We start from the raw sequence: 24,606 nt of genomic DNA on the forward strand, positions 1-24,606 counted from the left end.
GCTGTTAACGTTTGGCTTGCACAGATTACGCCCACCACGGTTTTCTTATTTGTGGGCCCTCCTGCAACTTGGTGCACCTCAGTGAACCCAAGAAGCTGAGAGAAGCATTTCCCATCACGCCTGACTCACTGGATGCACCAACACCCTGGACACACACTATTCTCTTAACAAACTTTTACTTTTTTTTTGGCTTTGTTTAATTATGTCTTTGAGCCCACTGTGAAAGAAGCATGTCCCGTTTGGTAACGTTTGGCAAATATGCAGTGTGTGACTTGGCTGGCGCTTGGCTTTCCCTTAAAGGTTATTTACAGAACCGGTGCGGTCTCATTGCAGGGCAGAGTTAATGAAGCACGGCCCAGGAGGATGTGCTCCTGAACTCGGAAACTCAAGGCAAGGATTTCTTTAGGGTCAGGCAGTAGAAAGAATGAGTCATTGTTTAGCTTTCAGGAGGGATCTTGGCTTGGGCTGGGCCGTTGTAATAGACCTTTGTCATTTAACCTGCAAACAGAGACTATGACAGCGAAAAAAAGAGAGAGAGAGAGGAGAGCAGCGCCGGATTTGAGATTGAGCTTTGGCCCGGGCCGGAAATCAGGCCCTACCTCTGCCTTACGTCATGAAAAAAAAAAAGGCTTTACCAGAAAAAAATCTTTTTTTTTTTTTTAGGGGGGGGGGGTGGGTGGTTGCAATTTTGATAATTATTGATATTGCCCCAAGCATAGGGCAAATCTCCCTCACAGGGAATATCCTGTGCTACTGCGAAGCAGGGCTTTCTTTATCTGACGTTGCTTTTAATGTTGTGTTGGGGGGAGGGGGAGGGGCTAAATTAGACGTGGAGATGGGGCACGTGGGGGGAATCGTCAGACCTCGCCCACTACGCTCTGAGGATAAAAAAAAAAAAAAAAAAGAGCCACGCCCTTTTAATACCTCCACAGATCAAGAGCCAGAAGTGGTGATTGGAGACGGATTTAGAGACAGCTCCTGTATTAACCCAGGGCTTAGTTTGTGGGGGGAGGGGGCGGGTATGCAGTCCTGGCACTTCTGAGGAGCAGGGGGGGCGTTCTGTTCCAGCCCCTCTCCTCCCGGCAGCCCGGGGGGGAGGGGATGAGGCTGGGGAGAGCAGAGAGTACAGAGAAGAGCCACTGCGCTCCCTAATCCAACTACCCCCCTCCCTCCCCCCAACCATACACCTCTCTTCCCGAGTGGCAGGGAACAAAAGGGGAAGGGTCGATACTGAAGCAGAAGCCATAGAGCAAATAACAGACACCAGAAAAAAGATTTCAGTTACACAAGTTTGTAACTTGTGAGCAGTGGTGCCCATTGTCAAGGATTCAGCCCTGTACTTGATGAATAGCTTTGAGATGTGCTAATTCAACCCCTTTTTGACTCCATTACAGAGGGGCTTAATTTCTGGTAAAACCCAGAACTGTGTTCTGCCGCCACGGTTTTATGTTTTTTTTTTCTGGGACCCGAGAAAGCGGAGGAGAGCGTGCAGTGTGCATCAGCTCTGGCTCCCCTGAGGAAACAGGAGTTGCATGGATCGTTTATGGGCCCTTGGAATGAAGCAGAGAGGAACTGAAAGTGTTGGAGCTGTTTACCCTGAGACCAGGGCAGCCACTGTAGCTTTGATTCGTTTTTGTGAGAGAGAATTCACACCTGGCCCTGGCCCTGCCCATGTCACCCCCTCCACAGTTCCACTTCCTTTCTGTCTACAAACTATGCCCTGTTTGTACCTCCTTCCATTAAAATGGGTGCAGAACCCCCCTTTCCCTAAGGATAAAGTCCTAGCTGTAGGCGTTTTGTAGAGCTCAACTTTTCATTCCCCCCCCCGCCCCTGCCCCCGCCATACCTGGGAATGTTCGACTTCCAGTCACCCTGAGATTCCCATATGCAGGCGATTAGATCCAGAATATGCAAATTTGTCATGTGTATTCGCTGTGGATATCTTGAAAACCTGATTGGTTGTAGGGCCCCGGGGCAGGTTTGAGAAGCCCCGCCCTAATTTCCAGGCAGGCTCAGTGTCATACCTGGGAACCTTTGACTTCCAGTCACCCTGAGATGACTATGGATTAACAGGGGGGGGGACTGCACAGTGGGACCGGATGCTCACAAATTTGCTCTCATAAACACTCTTACATGTTCACACTTACTTTCACTGCTCATTCTCTCACATGTCCATTTTACACCTTTACTTCTGCCATTCTCCCACCAACACACACTCACTCACTCTCTCCCTCTTCCATACACACCTGCCCACTCACTTTCACACCCATGCTCACTTGCACTAGCTCTCTCCTACTCACCTACAGGCACTCTCAGATCTCTTCTTCCTACACAAATACACACTCACTCACTCTCACAGACATGCTCGCTCATTCATTCTCTCTCCCACCCCCCCTTTCAAAACACACTAGCAACAGCAGACTCTAACCTGGGCTCCTGGAGCAGCAGCAGCCTCTTCCTTCTCCTCCTGTGCTGCGGAAGTGGACGCTGCCTGTTTCTTGCTCCTCGTTTGATGCACGGGCAGGAAATCGCAATGTCAATTGGCCAAGGCAAACAGGATGGGGCGGGCAAGTGGCTGGATACAGGAAACAGGCTGTGCAGGCAGGAGCAGGCGGTGTCACGAGGAAGCGAAGCTAAGAGTTAAAAAGGTCCAGAGATGGTAGAAATAACTATGGAGTTCCTCCTTTTTCATCGCGCAAGACCGCGCAGCACCCGGAGATTTCTGGTATTGGCCCAGAGACCCGGTAATTCTTTTAGAATTCCGGAGAGTTCCCAGGTATGCCCCCACCCTATTTTTACTCACACTGATAAGGGTAATTTTCAAAAAAACACGCACTCATTTGGCTTTATTATATCCTGCTGAAGCAGACTGCATCTCTCGCACCCTTGCTTCCCCCCCATCTCCTTTCTCCCAGTGTGTGATATTTCACTTGGGTTATGAAAATCCGAGCAGCGCGCCGGACCCGATGGTAGTATTGCTTTTTGAAGCCACAGCGTCCACGTCGTCCTGCTTTTGATGTCGTTTAGTCTCCGTTTTTCATCCCTGCTTGTCTATATTTTTTTTTCTTCCCTCACAGGAGATATGCGATGACCCCCATCTCTTCGTGGATGGGATCAGCTCCCACGACCTGCACCAGGGCCAGGTTGGAAACTGTTGGTTTGTGGCGGCATGTTCCTCCCTGGCCTCCAGGGAGGCCCTGTGGCAGAAGGTAAGGAAGCTGAGCCTTTGCTGTTAGAAAAATGGGCAGATATTGGCCCATCGGGCTATTCGTTTCTTCCCTAGTACATTTAGTGGTTATATATAGGTCACGTGGACCGTTTTGAGTACGGGATGCTGCATTCGTTCAGCCATGGGGAGAGCCATATTTGGAGAAAAGTGCACCTTTTTGTTTTCCTGCTCCGTTCAGCCATTGCGTCTTGTCCTTTTCAGGAATCATTTTTGAACTGCAGTCAATTGCTTCCTTTTTCCCCAGCCTGGCACGTGTGTAATCAATAAATTAAATTAAAAAAAAATGTGCCAGGCTGGGACATCCATCTTTCACGCTGGCTGCAGTGTGGAAAAGGAATCGGTTCAAAAATAATTCCTCAAAAAGAACTTCCAGTGCACGTCCATGTGTGTGAGTGCTCTGCGCTCTACAGATTTCTGCCTTAGTATGACAGCCTCTGCAAGGGTGAATTCACACAGGTTCACAATGGAGCACTTTCCTTAAGCCACATCTGTACTGCATTTATTTCCAAGCATCTGTTTTTCCTACACTTTGGAGCAGGTCTCTGCCCTCGAAGGATTTCTTTGTACCATCAACATTTCTGCTTTAAGACACTCTGGGATTTTTCCTCTCTTCAACTTATGATGCTAGCTAATTCTTTCCTATAGGGTGGTCTCTTATATTATATAACTATGAAAATTTTAATAAATAGATTTTTGTTATTTGTATGTCAGTCCCTAAGGTGTTCCCATTCTTCTATTTCTACTGTGTGAACACTAGCAAACATATTCACTGCCTTATTTTTCTGTACTATATAAGAAAATTGCCACTGATTTTTGGGGTAACTACATAGTGTGTATACCAAGATGAAATGCAAAATTCATGTCTCTTTAAAGCTACTTTTCAATGTCACCAGCTTGGATGAATTCCCCAAGGGTGTCTAGACCTGATGTGGATTGCCACATTCATTGATCCACATTTTAAACTGAAAGTTGTTTTCTCTGAAATTCAGGGGCCTGTTGCAAGGGCAGAGCACGTTTTGACTTCTTTCTGCTGGTGAGCTTCATAAATCTGCCCGTGGAGTGACGGGCTCGGCCGGACCATCTGGTTTTCTCGGGGTGCGCTGATTGCTTTATCCTTGGAAGATCATTATAATGCTGTATTCCAGCTCTGTGTACCACGGGAGAGAGGAACACTGTACACCATGGGGAGTGACTGCTACCTGGTTGGCCTGGAGCTAGCTGTGGCTTCCTGCTTTCAGTGTTGGCATTTCGGTGGCACGCCTGTGTGCAGCTCACTCGTGCACGGTGTCAGTACCGTGCTTTTTCAGTTTGCAAGCACTAAACCAGGAATCCAGGGCAGCTAACCCTCTTGGCTTCTCTCTCAGGTCACTGTCCCCAGGTGGGGTTTGCACATATAATGGTAATGAACCTCGCTCGTAAGCCAGAGTCTGCTGGGTCTTATGTCAAGACTTTCAAATCTACTGCTAGCACTCTTCATAATACTTTTAATGTGCTGAAGAAAGCTTTCTCCTAGAGTTCATGCAGCGTAATATTATACAGGCAACATATCAGGTGTGCTGCCTTACACAACTGGGACTATTACCATATCTTTCTCCCATATTTTCCTGCTCTCAAATCGATCTCTTGGTACTTGAAATGGTACTGAGACTTCTGGTAGCAAATTCGTTCTTGTGTGGTTTTTTTTTTCTTAACCTCTATTCTTGGTTTCCTGGAATCGAGCTTTTTATCAGTTAGTATGAGAACATCCCATGCGATCACAGCTTTGGTTTCCGAGGGAAGGATTCTTGCTGTGCTTGATTCGATCTTTGGCACTTCTGCTAAGACTTCCAGTTTGTTTATTCGTTTGGCCGGTCTTATAATCCACCAGTTCCAGCCTTACGTCAGCTGTTCATCGTGACTCCCAAACACGTATCCATAGTAAAACTTTTAAAACATACACAGACATCATAGATTACAAAAACTTTTAAGCTTATTACATATAATGAATTAAAACAGAAATTGTACGTTTCTATAAGGCTGATAGAATAATTTACCTTTTACTCTTTTCTTAAACCTTAATTCTCCATTAACAAGCAGGACTGAATTAGACATGACGAATGGTGATGCCATCCAGTACAAAATGGACCCATCGCTCTAGCTGAATAAAGTTTTACTACTGAGCAGGAATTTCTACACATTCGTTGCCTGGTGAACCCCTCAGTCTTTTTTTTTTTTTTTTCTGTCCAAGCTTCCACACGGGCATGTACCCTCTTAACTTTTTTGATTTTATCTGCTCTTGCAGTCTTATTTCCCTTCTATTTTTTGTGTTGCCTCGCTGCCTTGGATACCCCTCAACAGATGCCCAGAGTTCGAGCAAGGTGTAGAAGCACTGAATGCAGGAGCCAGTGCATTCCCAAGCCTCTTTTCCTGCTAGATGAGGCTCATCGGCTCTGTGGAAGAGCCATTTGGCTCATTCGGGGCCATTGGTGCCATCAACACACCGGCCTCAGTCACAGAGATTGGAGTTGATGCCACCGAAGCCAGTTGTGACCCAGGCATAAGGAAGCCCCAGTGGAAATTCTTCACAACTGCCCTCTTTTTGGTGCTCTAACTCCATATCGCCTCCTCTTTCTAGACCTCCAGGCCTTCCAGGGCCCCTTCAGTGTCATCTGCCTGAAGCACTCGGCCAGAGTCCCTCCCACTATGATTGGAAACTCTGGATACTATGTGCTCTAATGTCCCTTTTGTTTTCATGCAACCCTTAACACAGGTAACCTGAGAGTCTGGATAATTCTCAAGATGATGATCCTATACTGGTTTCATAAGAGGATATCTCTGCTCCAGCCTAGAGAGCACAACAGTCCATGGACCACATAGCAGAACTGGTGAAGTCTCTGTTTAACTCTTTAATGGCTAGTGACAAGGAGGGCACCCATCACCCTCTCCTGTCTAGGATGTCCTCAAGAGGGAGTCCCTCCAGCTTCCATTACACAGGAAATCGCACCAGAAATCCCAGCGATGGAAACTAGCCCATCTCAGTCGGGCAACCATACCTCCCTGCAGAGGAGTTTAGCCAACATTACAAAGATGAAGCATAGGGTACAGATGACAGACATCACCACCCACTAGCATCTTTATCAGGGTCATGGGTCAGCATCCCTCCATCACTCGATTCTGAGAAAGGGTCTACATGGATCCCTTCAGACTCATTATATGACCTGTCAGTGCATTTGTCTCCAGAGGACCTCTCATGCTCCAGTTGAGTAAGGCCATCAAACATAATGTCCAGAGGGATGTGAATTCCAGCGTCAAGGTCTTTGGATTCTGGAAATCTCTTCAGAATCAACAACCATCTTGATTCATGGAATCCTATGGAAATATGTAAAAGAGAAGAGATAATCTGGCCTCCCCCCCCCCCCCTCTCCCGCCCCTGTTAACCAGGAAATTGGATCTTAGTTACAGAGTACAATAGAATCCTGGTTTTGGAGTGGTCCAGCTACTGCACCAATCTATGGTGGCAGTATGCATGGAAGTGAACCAAAACGGCAAGCATCTTTTTCCAGTATATCCTCTGGTAAGAAATCCAGATTGATGGACAGCTTTGGGAAGAGTATTTCAGCACGTGATGCTAAATGCCCGCATTGTGGTTCACCAGCTCGTTATGGTGCAATTCTTATATGGGGGTTCTTGTGTGTTTTATAATTTCTGTGACTTTGTAAAAGTATGTATTGTGATTGTATGTATAATTCTATATTTTTAAGAGAGATTGATCAGTATATTGTTTTGCCACACATTACTTTCCATTGCAATTCTTATATGACCATGGTTGACAAATTGAAGACCCTGGTGGAGGCCCTGGACAAGAAGCAGGAGGGCTATCAGCAGGCTCTTCTGGATGTGCAAGAATGCAAATGCCATCTCCTCATGAATTCCTTGACATAACAGCAAAACCTTCTGCTGCAGCCATTTCTAGAGACAAGAACAAAGAAACCATTTCCCAGATTAAGGAGCAGCATACTGTCATTCAGCCCTTGTCAGCTGGAGCAGACCAGCCTCCTTCCTGTAGATGGCCTTATTTCACTTTTAAGTACTCCTCTTATGGATGCCCCTTTCACCAATTTCAGTGGTTTCATGCTATTTCTGTACTGCTGAAACAGCAACTTCTGGCCTATGGATGTCTGCATGAGAGAGAGCCCAAGATACCACAACAGTCCCGGCCCAAGCTGGGTCCTAGTTTTTGATGAGACCTGAACCTCAGGCCTCAACCTTTCTAGTAAGGGGAAAGATGCTTTGACAAGTGGTAGAAGATGACCAAGGACCATTGGGCCCTAAAACTTGTGGAGTCTGGATACTGTTTGCGCTTTTCCTATCCTCAGCACTTCACCAATTTTAGCCTTCAATCCAGATCCATCTCACTCACCCCCAACTTCACTTCAAAGTGGAGTCTCTTCTCAGCAAGTGAGCGATGGTCTGTCACTCCCAGCGAACATGGCAAGAGGTTATAATCCCACTATTTTCTTATTCCAACAAGTCAGATGGATTGAGTCCTATGTTGGATTTATGAAGACTGAACGGAGGGTCATTATGGAAGATGTTCAAGATGAACACATCCTCCACATCATCCTGCCCTTTATCCAACCAGAAAACTGGATGTGCCCCCTGGATCTGAAAGATGTACATACTCTCATCCTTATCCATCCATCTCACTGGAAATACCTCTGATTTGTGGTGGAAACTGCACATTACCAATACAAGGTTCTTCCTTTTAGCCTCTCAGTGGCCCTGAGGATCTTCACGAAATGCCCGGTGATAGGATGCCAGTGGTTCTGGATGTAGGTTCCTTTATATGTTTTACCTTATCAGGTGATGCTAGAGACAGATGTATCCATCAGAGGGTAGGGTACACATACAAGCTTCTTTTGAACTCAAGGTACTTGGTCAATGACAGAACATCTGATCTATATCAACCTTTCAGATCTATGAGCCATTTGGCTTGCATTGAGAGTATTATCTTCAGGGAAAGAGAATTCTGATCCAAACCAATATCCAAGTGGCAATGTTCTTCATGAACAAGCAAGAATCTCATAGAAAAGTGGACTCTCAAGTCACAGGGCTTTTCTTCAAGCATTCTACCTTCTCAGAATCTTCAAAACGTTGATGGATTGTCTCAACAGAGTTTCAACGCCTATGAGTGGTCCATGGACCAAGGTATGGCAGACAGGCTGTTTGACTGTTGGCGGTCAACCATCAAAAGATTTGTTTTGCATCAGAAAGCAACAGGGAAGTCAACAAATATTTTCTCCATTCTTTAAAGAAAATGCAGATCCACTGTGGATGCTTTTCTCTTCAAATGGGATGCTGATCTGCTATATGGTAAGGATGATGCAAAACGTACTCCAGGACCAGGCACACCTCATTTTCATTGCCCCAGACTGACCCAGTCAAGTGTGGTTCTGCCACCTCATGAAGTCGGCAGTCTGTCTTCCAATCCCTCTGGGAACCGAGCAGACCCTACTAACAGTGGAGGAGGATCATCTGTCATGTAAGCCTTCCCTCCCTGAACTTAATGGCATGGATGTTGAGCACTCCAGTAGTTTCCCATTGTTAATAACCAAGGAAGTTGAGGACATTGTGATTTTTGGGGAGGAAGCCATCCACCAGAAAGGCATACAGCATAACAGCGTTCAACCTCTTGGCGTCAAGCAGGCTCTCTGGACCCATTTGTCTGTGCTCCAAAAGATCTGCTTCAGTACTTGTTCTCTCTTTCCTCATTGGTTCTTAGTACATTGTCAGTCAAGGTGCATCACAGTGCTGTTGCTGGTTACCACCCTCATGTGGATGAATAGCTGATCTTTGTTCATCCTCTAGTATCCAAATTCATGAAGGGCTTATGGCATACAAACCTCCAGTTATAAAACCACCTGTACCATGGGTTCTCAACATAGTCTTAACATAGCCGATGAAATCTCCCTACGAGCTGCTGGAGTTGTCTTCCTTTAAGTTTCTTACATGGAAGTGGTATTCTTAGTAGCTATCACTTCAACTAGTAGAGTCTGTGAACTGCAAACAGGATGTGGTTAAGGCAGTTAGTGTAGCTGGGTTTAAAAAAGGTTTGGATAAATTCCTGAAGGAGAAGTCCATAAACTGCTATTAATCAATAGGCATTTCTTGTTGCCGTCATCAGTAACATGAGATCTAGTTAATGTTTGTGTACTTGCTAGGTACATGTGGTTTGGATTGGCCACTGTTGGACACAGGATGTTGGGCTCGATGGACCCTTGGTCTGACCCAGTATAGCATATCTTATGATGCTATGTAGATTTATACTCTCTCTGTACCTAAAGTGCCAGGGGAAGTAATGCAGGTGATGGGAAGGCAGGAGTAGTTGCAGAAAACAGATGTACCTGGGCTGAGGGAGGGCTGACCAGGAAAGTGATCCAAGCCTGTGGAAGAGGGGGAAGGTGAGCGGAGCATGCCTAACATGCTGAAGAAGAAAGAGCGTTGGAGCAGTGAAGGGATGGGAGAGCAAAGTCTACAGAGGAGGGAAGCTGGGGAATGGGAGGGATGGAAAGAGGTAACTGGCAAGGAAACTGAAGGATGGGTCAAGGATAAATAGGGAGCAGAGGAGGGTAAGGGGATGTAGAGAGGGGAGTATTAAACACCCTGCCCTCAGATATGAAAGTCAAAGTATGACCATCCAAGAGGGGAAGAACTCAAAAACTGCAGAGGGAGTAAAGACAGGAGGGGGGAAGAGAGGAGTAAGAAGAGAAAATGGGATGTTGAGAGTGAGAGGCGTGTGGGGAAGGGAGAGGGAGATGGGTGGCGATGAGCTGGGGTTGGGGAGGATGACAACTGGTGTAGGGCTTTGAGTCTTCCCTAGCTTTCGTTTTGGCCACATGAATCTTCCTCTATGTCTGCATTACGTGCTCCCGTCTGGACGTTTAAATACAGGGAGGTCTGTCACATTCGTAACCCACTCTGTTCTGTTTTGGTTTTTTTTCTTTTTGCTGGGGGCGCTGTAACTTGTTCAGCACCCCCCGATCATTCCTAAAAGTAGGCTCCTATGCTTGGAAATAGGCCCAAGTGTATATCGGGCTGTTTGTTTTCAAAACTTGAACCATGTGACTTGCTTCCCAGCCTCGTTCAGAGGTAACGCACAGTTTACATAGCTGCCGCCAAATAGTGATTTTGCAGATAGACCCAATGATCTTTCCAAGATAAATATTCGGTGATTTGTTACTTAAGGAAATAAAATGATGTAATTGACAGTAAAGGTTTTGCTTTTCTTGATTTGCAGTTTGCTCCCCTGCGCTGGCCCTGAAGGCCTGATCCATTCATGTCCCTTCAAGAAAGCTTGAAAGCCTTTGTTTTGGTTTTTTTTTTGTGTGTTTAATGGGTCATAAAGTCATGTGTTAAATGTTTATGCTACTGTGTGTCATTAATCTTAAAGCACATGGAGGTCTTAGCTGTAAGTGCTAAATGGGTTTAGTATTCTTTTTTTATTTATATATTTTCCAATACAGTTGAAGAAGTGCACTTGAATTGCAATACAGAAATACATACATTCAAAGAAGAATGAACAAATTAAACCACAAAATATTCTGCACATTTTAAGTCCTCATCTAGGGGACACAAACACACTCAGAGGTATTTAAATCATCCTGAAGTAATAATGATCTGAATACAGGAAGCCATTGCTTTATGATCGGAACTAACTGCAGGCATAGATGCACTCACTCAGAGACTAAAAGGGAGGGAGTAGAAACCGTTGGCACTTTCTCGTTCAGAAAGCCAGTGAACTGTGCAGGAGAGAAGAAAATATATGCATTATTGTGATATTTGATTACACATTTACAGGGATATTTCAACAGTAATAAGGTTCCCAAGAGTAAAACTTGGGGCCTTAATTTGGAGGAATTGTTTCCTTCTCGATTGAGAAGACCTTGCAAGGTCCGGAAAAGCACCAAATGGATTTAGTATTCTATTATGGTTGGGAGCCGTTTTGAACTATGCTGAAAGGGTATATAGTGCGGATTGCTGAAAACATCCGGATTTTTGGATCTGCAGGAGCATCCATTGCTTGGTAAGGAGCTGGCCACAGTTTTCCGCAGGAATCTTTAACTGTATCTGTTGACGAGGGAGGGAGTCGTGACTAGTTTATTTATTTATTTATTATTTTTATATACCGACATTTGATCTCAATCGAGATATCACACCGGTTTACATTCAGGTACTGTAGGTATTTTTCTATCCCCAGAGGGCTTACAATCTAAGTTTTTGTACCTGAGGCAATGGAGGGTAAAGTGAAGGTCACAAGGAGCAACAGCGGGACTCAAACCCTGGTCTCCTGGTTCATAGTCCACTGCTCTAACCACTAGGCTATTCCTCCTCCCTCTAGTTGGTGGCAGCACAGTGAAAAATCCTGCCTTTAACTTTATAAAGCAGCCCAATTTGTTGTCAGCAGACACCAGATATACGTCAGCGGAAGCATACTTCTAACTCACCTGCCAGGATGTGAGGACATTGGCTGTGACAGAGGCCAGGGACAAGGTCCTTGGGGTATGGCCAGGGTATCCATGTGCCAGGCTGAGTAGGATTACATGTTGTGCTCTTCAGGAGAGCCTCGGTATGCAAAAAAAAAAAGCCTCCTGCAGACCCTTGCATGTATACGGAGTGCCTGATGAAAGACGGATGTTTCAGTCCCTTCCATGTTCTCAAATGCAAGTAGGTAATGCAGTAACAAGACCTCAAACAGCAAGCCGTTGCTCTGTGAGCAGCAGCCGTACCTCACTTCGGCTTGTTGTTTTTGGAAAGCAGCTGTGGTTCCCTGTACGAACCCGGATCAGTCCAGACTCATTGGTCTCGTGAGGGGAGGGATCTGGACTACCAGATTTACACCCCACGGAACAATTTGGACCTTGACCGGTCCACGTCAACCGAGCAGAGAACGGTTCCCCAAGAGAAAAATCTAGAAAAACCCATAAGGGTGTAAAAAAAAAAAAAAAAAGCACTGCAGGTTATGCACCAGCCATCTGCTGGAGACAGAGAAATACTGAGCTACTGCAGGCTTTTCTCTGTCTCCATGTGCTGGCAGGGATGAATTAACCCAGGAGACTGGACTGATCCGTTGGTACTACAGGAACAAAAATTAGCAGGTAAGAACCACTTTCCTTATCGAATGCTTCTTGAAGAAGTGTCCTAATTTCTTTTTAAATTCTCTTGCTGGGTAGTCTAGCTTCTTTTCTGTGTTTTCTTTTTATCTGGCTTAACTAGTGCTGGGGTGCGCTTTATGCTGTATGGAGCCTGCAGATTTTAAGCTCTTCCTTGTCTACCCCTCCCCCAGCCACCCTTTGTGTTCAGTTTATCTGTGGGGGTGGGGCAGAACCTTGATCTGTCTACCTCCCACCCACCCCACAGCCTTTCTTTTTTTTTTTTTTTCCCCCCATACGTACATTTCCCAGTTTTGTGGTGGGTGGGCCTTCCTTCCTCTCTGTAAGAATCCTCATGGCTGCATAAACTCTCTGTGCTCTCTGAAGGGTTATTAGATCCCTCTCGTTTTAGTTTGGACCCAATCCAGTACAACCTTTGTGAAGAAATATGAAGGGGGCGAGATGGGGGCTGTCCAGTCTTCTGCATGATTCTCTGCCAGCTGAGGAGAGGTTACGCATGTGTACCTGGCGCAAGTTGCTATTGGCGCTCAGAGGAAATGTGCGGTCTCTGGCAGCTGGAGCGGATGACCTGAGAGGCTGAGAGAGACAGAGAAGGAGATCTTCCGGGGACATTGTACAGCTGTTCCACTTCCATTCTGGCAAGGATACCAGAAAGGAAAGCAGAAGCAGACCCAGGGCATGTGCCCCAGGGCATGTGCCCCCCCCCCCTCCCCAGGGAGTTCTCCGCTCAAGGCCTGTTTCATCTTGCCGCTCCGGCCCATCGCTTCCCTGTTCAATGCTACATCTGTTACTGACTCAAGCAGTCCCGTCCCTCTCGCTGACGTCATCCAGGGCCACCACCACTGCAGAGGGAAGGTCATCCCTTTGGGAGTTCCAGAAGACAAGGAGGACAAGATAATAAAACAGGTTGGAGGGGCTGTAGTAGTTTCTTCTTGGTTCTTAGTTTATTCGATAATGTGCAAAATACTAAGATATCGGAGACACGTTCCCAAAGCTGCCATATTCCGATCTCTCAACTGGAAAGAAAATGTTGGTCCTGGTCTCTCTCTCCTGCTTTCCTCTTGCCAGTTTTCTCCCAACTCCTTTTCCCAGGATCTCTTTTCCATTTTGTTTCTTCTCCTTCTCTGAATGTCTTCTTCCCCTACATCCCTAACAGTGTCAGTTCTGGTATAGCATCTCCCTCTTTCCTTGTGCCTCAGCTGCCCCTCTCTCCCTCATAGCTACCTTCTCTCTTCTGCCCTCAGCAATGCCTCATCCCCAGTAGCTGCCTCTTTCTCCCTGGCCCCAGCAGCTCTTCCTTTCCACCCTGTTTCTCTCTCTCTCTCTCTCTCTTTCTCTCAACAGCCCTCTATCTTGCCCCCATCTCAGCAACTCCTTTGCCCCACCAACTCATCTTTTCCACTCGCCTCCCTCCCACCCCAGCCCCCTACCTATATTGTTCTCTCTTCCAAGCCCAGCAACTCATCTTTGCCTCCCTTCTCCCTACCACCTTCCTTCGACATGATTTGGCCCAGCCCAACTTGGAGGCAGGAGCGTTGGAGCCTGGCACTTCTAAACCCCCGCCAGCACTTTCGTCCCAGGCGGTTCAAGCAAACGATGCAGGAGAGAGAAGCCACAGCAGGAGGAAGTGTTTAGAGGTATTGCTCTCCTGCTGAAGTACGGAGCAGCAGCCATAACCACTGCTGATCTTTGGCCCCACAGGGGATGGAGGTTGCAGCCGTAGCTGTCTTTCGGCCCCCGAGCTGAGAGGAGAGATGGGGTAGCCGCAACAGCTGTTCCTCGGCCCATGGAGGAAGGGAGTTTGCAGCAGTAAGTGTTAGGCCCTGTCGGGAGGGAGGGTGGAGGCAGTTCTGTGTATGCACTGGCAGCGGGGGCGCTGGCACCTCTTAGTTTATTTATTTATTTAACAAGTATTTGTTACCCGCCCTTTCAAAAAAGCCCAGGGTGGGGTACAATAAAACATACACCCCTTCATAAAAATGACAAAACAATTGAGGTCGACAATATCATCATGCTACAAGATCAACAAGAGGAGCAATCATTGGAGACATCACTGTTAAACAGTATATCATAAGGAGGCATCATCAGAAGATACCAATCTGTGTCCAAGCTATGCCGAACAAATTAAGAAAGTTTTTTAAAAACACCTTGCTATCTTGGGTAAGGTGGATGTGGCTGGGTAGAGAGTGCCATAAATAGAAAAGAAGCTCTCTCTCATCTCGGATAGGCGTGCCAATCCAGGAGAAGGGACATCTAATAGATACTGTCTGGAGGAATATAAAAAGCGCAAAGGGGTATGAATCCGTAAGGTGGACTCAGTCTAGGTGAAGAAACACTGTAAAGCAAATCGACCAAGGCAGCGACTTAAGGCCAGGCATAATATGCTCTCTAATGTGAGCCCCTGTCAATAGGTGGGCTGCAGAGTGCTGAATTATTTGAAGCCAACCCCGATCTCATCCATGTGACTCCCTCTGCCTTGCATAGCTGCTCTTCTGTAGACTTGGTTGTGTTACTCATTTGTGCTTGAATTAATAATTCTGACTATTAACATTTGCAGTCTCCGGTTTTAATAAAGAAGGTTTGCAGTGGTAATATTGGTGGGGCTCTTTCCTCCCTGGGTGTGAATTCTAATTCTTTTGACGTTGCTCTGCTGTTTCTAGTTCTCCGATTTGAAACAGAACAGCACTGACCTCCCTTGGTCCTCATGATTGGTGCTGCGTTCTGTGGCATATAGCAGATCGTTGATGTGCTCTAATTTCTGAGAAATGGACCTTTGGGAAAGGCGCAGCTGTGCTGGTGTCTTGGAGCCCAAAAAGACGTGAAGTCTGTTGGCACGGTTGACGTGTGTGCATCCTGGATTTTCCCGTTAACTCTGCCAGTGTTGCACCACAAGGCTGTGCTCCATGATAAAGTTCCGCTGAGCGGTAACTTCAGTAGGGGCGGTTCATCTCGTCATTCAGACTTCTCGTTTCGTAGGACTCTTGCCTCTTTTAATTCCGCTACGCTGTGCAGCCTTCCCGACTGGCTCTTGCAGCTTGAGGTTTGATGAGATTAAGAAAGAAAAAGCGGGCCGCAGAATTACCGCCGACCATTCAGCTCAGGATGATGAGCCCAGTGCCTGTCGCTGTTCTTTGCTTTGCTAACTCGGTTTGAAGAGCCAGGGCAAACTTGGCAGGCAGAGAATGTGGGTGAGGTGGATGAGCTCCCCAAAAGTGCAGGACACCCTCAATAAGGAGAAAGCAGCTCTTAGATTAATTGTCATCTCATGCGATCTAGCGCCTGGCACGCACCAAATCTCTCTCTGTTCCTTCCAAGCCCTGGAGCCGTGCGCTGCCACATTGGTTCCCCAGTAAGGCCCCACGTGGGATCTGGAGGCAGCCATATACGTAGCACTCAAAATTAAGCTTCAACCTTGTGAAGAAAATAGCTTTTAAAGCTCTGCTGTCCTTTAGCGTGTGTGCAGGACCATAATTGGTGCGTAAACAAGGCCAGCATTCTGTCCGCATTGGTTGCTTGAGCCTGTTTTGTTTCTGGCAACTTTCAGCCTAGCCTGTTAGCTTTGCCTTGTCAGATACAGTTAAAAGAAAAAGCAGCCAATCAGCCGGGGAGATGATAAACTCAGGAAAGGTGAGTGAGTGAGGTTGAAGAGACCACCAGTCTCTGGTCCTCGTGCGGGGTGCACAGCACATAAGGCTGCAGTTCATTCTATAGGTGAGAAGCATGCAGGGGTGAATACCAGACGAAGATCTGGATTCCCTTCACCCACGCAATCTGGTTTATTTTAAAAAGCCTCCTCTTGCCAAGATCTTGTTTTGTCAACATGATTTAAGTCTGTTTTCGCCTCTTTTTTTTTTTTTTTTTCCCCTTAATGAAACGGAACTATTTTGGAAATTGTTTTGCTGCAAGCCTGGTTCTTCCTCCCGCTGCCCTCTGAGACCGGAGGGTTGGGCATCCATTAGAGAGCTCATTATTTCCTATCTAATTGCGGAGCGCTAACACTCCTGGGGATTCTTTTGTTGTGTTTATGCTTAAGCCATCATTTTCCAAGCCCTCCTATCCCAGGGGGGGGTCCTAAGCTCCCTAAACTGCCCTCTGCCTTGCATCGTTTTTTGTCTTTTTATTTTTGTTTGTTTTCCGGTAATTAGACACTGGGACCCTTTTATTTATTCTAGACATGCACGCTTATGCCAGTCACTAGGACACTACACCAGGATGACAAAGTATCAGAATCTGTATCTAAGCTCATGGAGGTAAATGCAGCATACAGCAGGCCACCTCCTCACTACCAAATTAGAAATGTGAATTTTATATTGCTTAGCATTGCCAGTTTTAGGGTCTCCGGTGTTTGTTAAATCCTCTTGTGTGCAGATTATTGCAGAAACCTTCTGGTGAATGAGATAGGCACAGACCTCTCCCTTTCATTCCAGTACAGCTCCTAGCCCTGGCGAACCTCCGGAGCAAAATCTTCAAATCCAGGAGTACCATGAAGCGCTGGAGGGTACGAACCACTGGATGACTGGACGTCAGCTTTTATGTTCTTGCTGTTTATTGCATAACGCATCAGCATCACCCTAACATCTACTCAGCGCCAACGCTGTGGCTACTTGGAGGATTTTGCCAAGCGCTGCGCAAACCCCACCTGCACACGCACTCCTACGCTGGCAACCTCCCACCCACCAGCTAGGTCCTGTTTGCCTTTGGGCAAGTACCCTGCCTGCAAACTGTCTGCCTTGTGGTTTCTAGGGACATTGGGACACCACATAACCCAAAGTTCACATGTTTCTTAGAAATTCACCCTCAGACCAAAATACAATATCTGGATCATTAATCAGTCCAAGACAGGCAGAGCTAACAAACTATAGAGTTTATTAACAAAGTGGGAACAGTGAACAGAAAAAGATGTAATTGCAACCAGTTAACTTTCAAAAAGGAGACAGAGCAGCTTTTAAACTAGAACAAGGGGGAAAGCAGACTGTCACTTGGAGGTGCATGGTTCGAGAAATGTATCTTTGAAGGATACTAATCAAACAGAGTTAGGGCACCCAACAGAGAGGTTCCAATAAAAGCAAAAATAGCCCATATGCCTATAAGTAAAGAATCACCTAAGCTAAAGAATTCCAAATTATCCTTATCAACAGAAAAGCAGGTTGTTAATGCAAACAAAAACCACACTTTGAAATGTCTGTATGCCAATGCCAAAACTCTAAGTAAAATAGGAGAGTTAAAATGTATAGCAGTGAATGATATGAGAGACATAATTGGCATCTCAGAGATCTGGTGGAAGGAGGAGAACCAGTGGGACAGTGTTATATCAGGGTACAAATTATATCTCAATCTCAATCATAGGGAAGATCAACTTGGTAGGGGTGTAGCAATTTATGACCAGGAGGATAAAGATCATACAAGAGACTAAATGCTCAGTAGAATCTATAGGGGTAGAAATCCCATGTGTGTTGGGTAAGAGTATAGTGATAGGAGTATAGTACCATCCACCTGGCCAAAATGATCAGACAAAGATGAAATGCTAAGAGAGATCAGGGAAGCTAACCAATTTGGCAGTGCAGAAATAATGGGAAATTTCAATTACCTCAATATTGACTGAGTAAATGTAACTAACTTTAGGATATCCTAGAGACATAAAATTCCTGGATGGAATAAACGACTGCTTCATGGAGCAATTGGTTCAGGAACCAATGAGAGAGGGAGCTATTTTAGAATTAATTGATGGTGGAACGCAGAATTTGGTTAGAGAAGTAACTGTGGTGAGGTCACTTAGCAATAGTGATCATAACATGATCAAATCTGAACTAATGACTGGAAGGAGGACAATATGTAAATCCACAGTTCTAACACTAAATTTTCAAAAGGGAAACTTTGACAAAATGAGGAAGATAGAAAAAAACTGAAAGGTGCAGTGCAAATGTTAGGTGTACAACAGGCATGGACATTGTTTAAAAATACAATCTTAGAAGTGCAGTCCGGGTGTATTCCCCACATTAAGAAAGGTAGGAGGAGGGCAAAACGATTACAGACATGGTTAAAAGGTGAGATGAAAGAGGCTATTATAGCAAAAAAAAAAAAAATCCTTCAAAAATTGGAATAAGACCCATCTGAAGAAAATAGAAAAAAGCATAAGCATTATCAAATTAAGTGTAAAACATTGATAAGAGAGGCTAAGAGAGAATTTGAAATTAAGTTGGCAGTAGAGGTAAAAACTCAGAATAAATTTTTTTTAAAATATAGCCAAAGCAAAAAATCTGTGAGGGAGTCAGTTGGATCGTTAGATGACCAAGGGGTTAAAGGGGCTCTTAAGAAAGATAAGGCCATTGCAGAAAGACTAAATGAATTTTTGCTTCTGTGTTTACTAATGAGGATGTTGGGGAGATACCAGTTCCGGAGATGGTTTTCAAGGGTAATGAGTCAGATGAACTGAACCAAACCACTGTGAACCTGGAAGATGTAGTAGACCAGATTGACAAACTAAAGAGTAGCAAATCACCTGGAATAGATGGTATGCACCCCAGGGTTCTGAAGGAACTCAAAAATGAAATTTCAGATCTATTAGTTAAAATTTTTAAACTATCATTAAAATCATCCATTGGCCACCCTCCAGTCTTCAGGTACAATGTAACCCCAATATTTAAAAAGGACTCTGGGGCAATCTGGGAAACTATACACCAGTGAGCCTGACTTCAGTGCTGGGAAAATTAGTGGAAACTATTCTAAAGATCAAAATCACAGAGCATTTAGAAAGACATGGTTTATTGGAACACAGTCAACATGGATTTACTCAAGGGAAGTCTTGCCTCACAAATATACATTTTTTTGAAGGGGTTAATTCACATGTGGATAAAGGTGAACCTGTAGATATAGTGTATTTGGATGTTCAGAAGGCGTTTGACAAAGTCCCTCATGAGAGGCTTCTAAGAAAACTAAAAAGTAATGGGATAGGAGATGTCCTTTTGTAGATTATAAACTGAGAAACAGAGTAGGATTAAATGGTCAATTTTCTCAGTGGAAAAGGGTTAACAGTGGAGTGTCTCAGGGATCTGTACTTGCACTGGTCCTTTTCAATAAATTTATAAATGATCCGGAAAGGAATACAGTGAGTGAGATAATCACATTTGCAGATGATACAAAATTATTCAGTGTAGTTAAATCACAAGCAGTTTGTGATAAATTGCAGGAGGACCTTGTGAGATTGGAAGATTGAGCATACAAATGGCAGATGAAATTTAATGTGGACAATTGCAAGATGATGCATATAGGGAAAAATAATCCATGCTGTAGTTACACAGTTAGGTTCCATATTAGGAGCTACCACGCAGGAAAATGATCTAGGCATCTTAGTGGGTAATACATTGAAATTGTCTGCTTAGTGTGCAGTGGCAGTCAAAAAAGCAAACACTGTTAAGAATTATTAGGAAGAGAATGGTGAATAAAATGGAAAATGTCATAATGCCTCTGTATCGCTCTATGGTGAGACCACACCTTGAGTCATACGTACAATTCTGGTCGCCGCATCTCAAAAAGATATAGTTGCAATAGAGAAGGGTCAGAGAAGGGTGATTGAAATGATAAAGGGGGATGGAACAGCTCCCCTATGAGGAAAGGCTGAAGAGGTTAGGGCTGTTTAGCTTGGAGAAGAGACGGCTGAGGGGGGATATGATAGAGGTGTTTAAGATCATGAGAGGTCTAGAATGGGTAGACGTGAATCCGCTGTTTACTCTTTTAGATAATAGAAGGACTGGGGACACTCCATGAAGTTAGCATGGGGCACATTTAAAACTAATTGTAGAAACTTTTTCACACAATGCACAATTAAACTCTGGAATTTGTTGCCAGAGGATTTGGTTAGTGCAGTTGGGTTTAAAAAAAGATTTGGAGAAGTTCTTTGGAGAAGTCCATTAACTGCTATTAATCAAGTTGACTTAGAGAATAACCACTGCTATTATTGGCATCAATAGCATGGGATCTACTTAGTGTTTGGGTACTTGCCAGGTATTTGTAGCCTGGATTGGCCACTGTTGGAAACAGGATGCTGGGCTTGATGGACCCTTGATCTGACAGAGTATGGCAATTATGTTTTTATGTTCTAACAAGTAAAATAAAAAAAGATTAAACAATAAAAGCTAGCTAAACACTTCTATTTATCAGTGCCAGGGGAGCAACAGGAAATGTGCTGTCCACCGGAGTTGGAGCAGGATCTCAATGCAGAGATCTGCTTCCTCTGTACTCCTAGCCAATACTAGAGAATTCTAGGAATTTCAGGGCTAAATCTCTGAAGGACCAGTCATGGCAGGCACAAAGTACTAGCATTAGCTCTCGGACAATGACCACCTGACTAGAAAAAGTATTTTGGCCAATGGCACTACAGGATATTAGTCTTATAGCTTCCTCAAGGATTCTGGGATATGCAGGCTATCCAAGCCTCATTCTGGGTCAAGCCAACATTCCAAGCCTCTGTTTGAACTACAGAGGTCAAACACTGCCTGCAGGCCAACATAGGGGAAATGAGCTCTCTGGGGAAAACAGTAACAGACAAAACAATGTCACAATGCATGTAAAATCCCTTTTCCACCACACTGGTTAGTTAATTTTTAAGTTTTAAAAGTACATGGAGTGTGGGATCTGCTGTATCCTTGCTGTTGGATAACTGAAGTGATTTATTTTTATTGAAATTCATTATTTATGTATTGGTGCCAGCTGTGGGAATGAGCAGTGATTCCCATAGGCCTGGAGACAAACTAGTCTGATTCCAGCTTTGCTTAAAACACTTATCTTTATTACAGCTTCACAATCACACGACAGTAGACTGCCTTCCCTTCAGAACAGAGTACTTAATTACTCACAGTTCAGCTTCATCTCAGCTCGGTGTTTGGACAGCATTATTGTATAGGAGCTGAATTCCTTCTGGAGACCTGGGCCTGGTCTAGTTATTCCCATTTGGATCCCAGCTGTTATTCCCCAGTCTCCACCTGCCCCTCAGAATCCCACCCATAGAGCATACTCTCCTTAAGGAATTTAAGGTGGATTAGGCATCTAGCCTGGTTCTGCACAGAAAATAGGGGAACACTAGGGGCATTGCCTTACATACACCTCCCCTCAGCTTGGGCCCATTGGGCCAAGCATCCCTACTCCCTCTGGATCCCATCCTGGAGGGTCCAAGACCTCCCATTCCCCTTCCTCTGACTTCCCACCAGCTACACTTGGGAACGGGGTCCTAGTGACATGCTCACCCTCATCTCTTAGTGTTACCCTCAGCAGCATCATGACCACCATCAAGTATGCCGTTCACACAGTGCACATCTCCAGTCCTTTATGACCTTTGCTGGCTCTGGGTTAGAATTCCATCCTGAAGGAGCTTTTTATGGACCAACTGGGGAACTACCAGTGCTGGCTCCTCAATAACCAGCTACACCTGCTTCCTGGTATCTGATGTAGCGCTCTCCTTGGCTCCTCTATATCCTTGGTTGCTGGAGTCTCCACAGAACCATTTTCTGGGCTCTCTGTGGACTCTCCCTCCAGGTTCTCCGCAATGCCTCTCTCTAGACTCTCCACAGGTTCCACTTCTGTACACTCTGGGCACTCGCCTACGTTGGTCGCTGGCTCCTTCTCAGCTTTGCTTGCTGGGGTTTCTGCAGAACCACCCTCTGGGCTCTCCATGACATCTCTAGCTTGCCTTTCCATGCCCCCTCAAATTTGGCTTCTTTCGAGAGTTGTCTCTGGACTCCTTGATAGTGTTTGGGCACCCTACAGGGTCTTCCTCAGTGCCATCTGTAGCACCATTCTCTGGTCAATCGGTGTTGTAGCCTGTTGGCCACTCTGTAGTGCCCCTTCCTGGCCATTCTTTGTCGCCACTTCTTGACAAGGTCACAAGGCTTCACTTCAAATAATTGACGAGGGCCCACTGTGCTTGCTGGTTCCATTTTTGCTCAGCCCAGACCACTGACTTCTTGTAAGGCTCTCTTCCTTCAGTCATGCTCTGACTGCTGCATTCCAGGTTTTCTCGTGGCTGCACATCTTCCCTGCAGAGGGCTGTGCCCTGTTTCCATTCACTGCACTAATAGCCTACTCTGGCAGCTTTTCCAAAGGTCACACTCTGTTCAGCACAGCCCTACTGATCCAGTTTTCCTCAATCTTTACTTTTTTTTTTGCCTTGAAAAAAAAAAGCCTGCAGAAGAATCAGCATTGACTAAATCACATTTTATTCCCTATCTATCTCCAGCCAGGCTTCTCCTATTAGCCAGTACAAACCTACCACTTCCTGGCTGTCCCTGCAACCAGGCCCTCTCCCAGTTTCCTCTATACCTGAAACTTTTAAACTTTTTTTTTTCTTCAGTGCAGCTTCTGAGCCACACCTTTTCACAATCTACCGTGCTCTGTGCGCTCAATGTGACTTACTCTGATTTTAGTAAAGCCTTTGAATACGGTCCCACATAGAAGATTCATGTACAAAATGAGAAGCTTGGGAGTGAGCGCCAAGGTAGTAATGTGGATTACAAACTGGTTGATGGATAGAAGACAGCATGTGATGGTAAATGGAACCTACTCTGAAGAGAACGGTGTTAAGTGGACTGCCGCAGGGATTGGTGCTTCGACCAGTTCTGTTCAACATTCTTGTGAGTGACATTGCGGAAGGGATAGAAGGTAAAGTTTGACTATTTGTGGATGATAATAAGATCTGCAACAGAGTGGACATACTGGAAGAAGGAATGGAGAGAATGAGATGTGATTTAAGGAAGCTTGATGCATGGTCGAAGAGATGGCAACTGGGATTTAATCCTACATCACACAAAGGAAACACTTATTTGCTTTATCACAAATAAACCATTTATTAATACATTATTGTATATAAACAGCACATAGTTTAAAACTACCCCCCATATTCCCACTTATAATCTCATTCACACCAATCATACCATACTGTATTCTTAAAACCAACAATATCCAGATGTCCAACACCATAGGATCCTATTTGTTTCGCCCACCCAAGGCTTCCTCAGGGACTATATCTCACAACCTTTACATATATTGTCCACATTCAGTGCTTCTTATATTGATTACTTCTTCTCTTGCAATATTAGCGGTCACCCGATGTTCTTCAATCATTTGTGCACTTAGATTCCATGTTGTTCCATGTTCTCCAAATCCCCTAACTCCTTTATTGACACGATGGATATATGTTTTTCCTCCAAACCTCCTTTCAAAACCAAAATCTGCCAAAACTATACAAGAGAAAAAAACTGTTCAAATCACAGTCGATAATACACACTACTATTGTGCACAACCCGCTCATACTAACCCACATATTCTTACTCACAAAAATTTTACATACCCAATTTTTCATACAATAAATTTCTCAACCACACCCGGTCCCGTTCCACCAACCGGATGCTGCACCATGAATATCACTGCTTCTTTCGTTACTCCGAGCACACACGTTGCATCTTTAAACGTCTCTATATAAGAATATAATTTTTAAAATTGCTATTACAATTTACAAAACCAAAAATCCATACCCCCTCATTTGAGTTATACATAACAAAATCGCGATAATTACCTATGCATTCCACTTCCTTTAACTTCCAAACACGCGTCCCTAATATTTCTTCCCCATTATTTTACACTATAAGGAAGAAAATATTTTTGTATTTGAGTTGTATATAATCAAAACTCCTTATAGAAAAGCTTTCCACAAACTATGCCTCATCAACAATTACCTTCTCTCCGCAGCTCCTTCCATACTGTCACAATCTCAAAAATGCCGCGCCTGTGCTCCACACTACTTCCTCCCATTTTTAACCCCACCTTTATTTATGCAACAATCCCCAAGATGCATCACTCCTACAAATTTTAACCCCTTTATTTCTAAACTTCCAGCACGACATACCATCTAATATAACTCACCATCACGAACACTAAGATGCCTACCATCCAATTCCTTTTTTAATTCCTTTAGTCAAAAATTTACCATTCACGAATACCCCTCTATTTCTTCCTCCATTAACCTCATCCCCCAACATTGCGTCTCTAAATGAAAATATGAGATTCATTGTAAATTTACCCTCACATTCACAGCAATGCCTGCCTTTCAATTTCTCTATTTAATCCCTTAGGGACAAGAGTTTGCCATTCAAAAATGAATCTTTGTTCCTTCAAAGTGAGTTTTTTTTGTAACATCTCCCCCCTGCCCATTATATTCTTGATGTAATACCAAAAATTTAA

General features: G+C 44.8%; 1 protein-coding gene across 1 annotated transcript in view; it reads left to right on the forward strand.

Annotated features, from left to right (window-relative positions):
• Positions 1 to 24,606, forward strand: part of CAPN5 (calpain 5) — a 193,196-nt gene that overhangs the window by 105,999 nt on the left and 62,591 nt on the right. Inside the window, exon 3 of the mRNA XM_029602169.1 lies at positions 3,078 to 3,209. Within this exon, the coding sequence (XP_029458029.1) occupies positions 3,078 to 3,209 (132 nt within the window). The remainder of the gene's footprint in view (positions 1 to 3,077; positions 3,210 to 24,606) is intronic.

Source organism: Rhinatrema bivittatum, chromosome 5 (assembly GCF_901001135.1).
Source record: "Rhinatrema bivittatum chromosome 5, aRhiBiv1.1, whole genome shotgun sequence".
NCBI lineage: Eukaryota > Metazoa > Chordata > Amphibia > Gymnophiona > Rhinatrematidae > Rhinatrema > Rhinatrema bivittatum.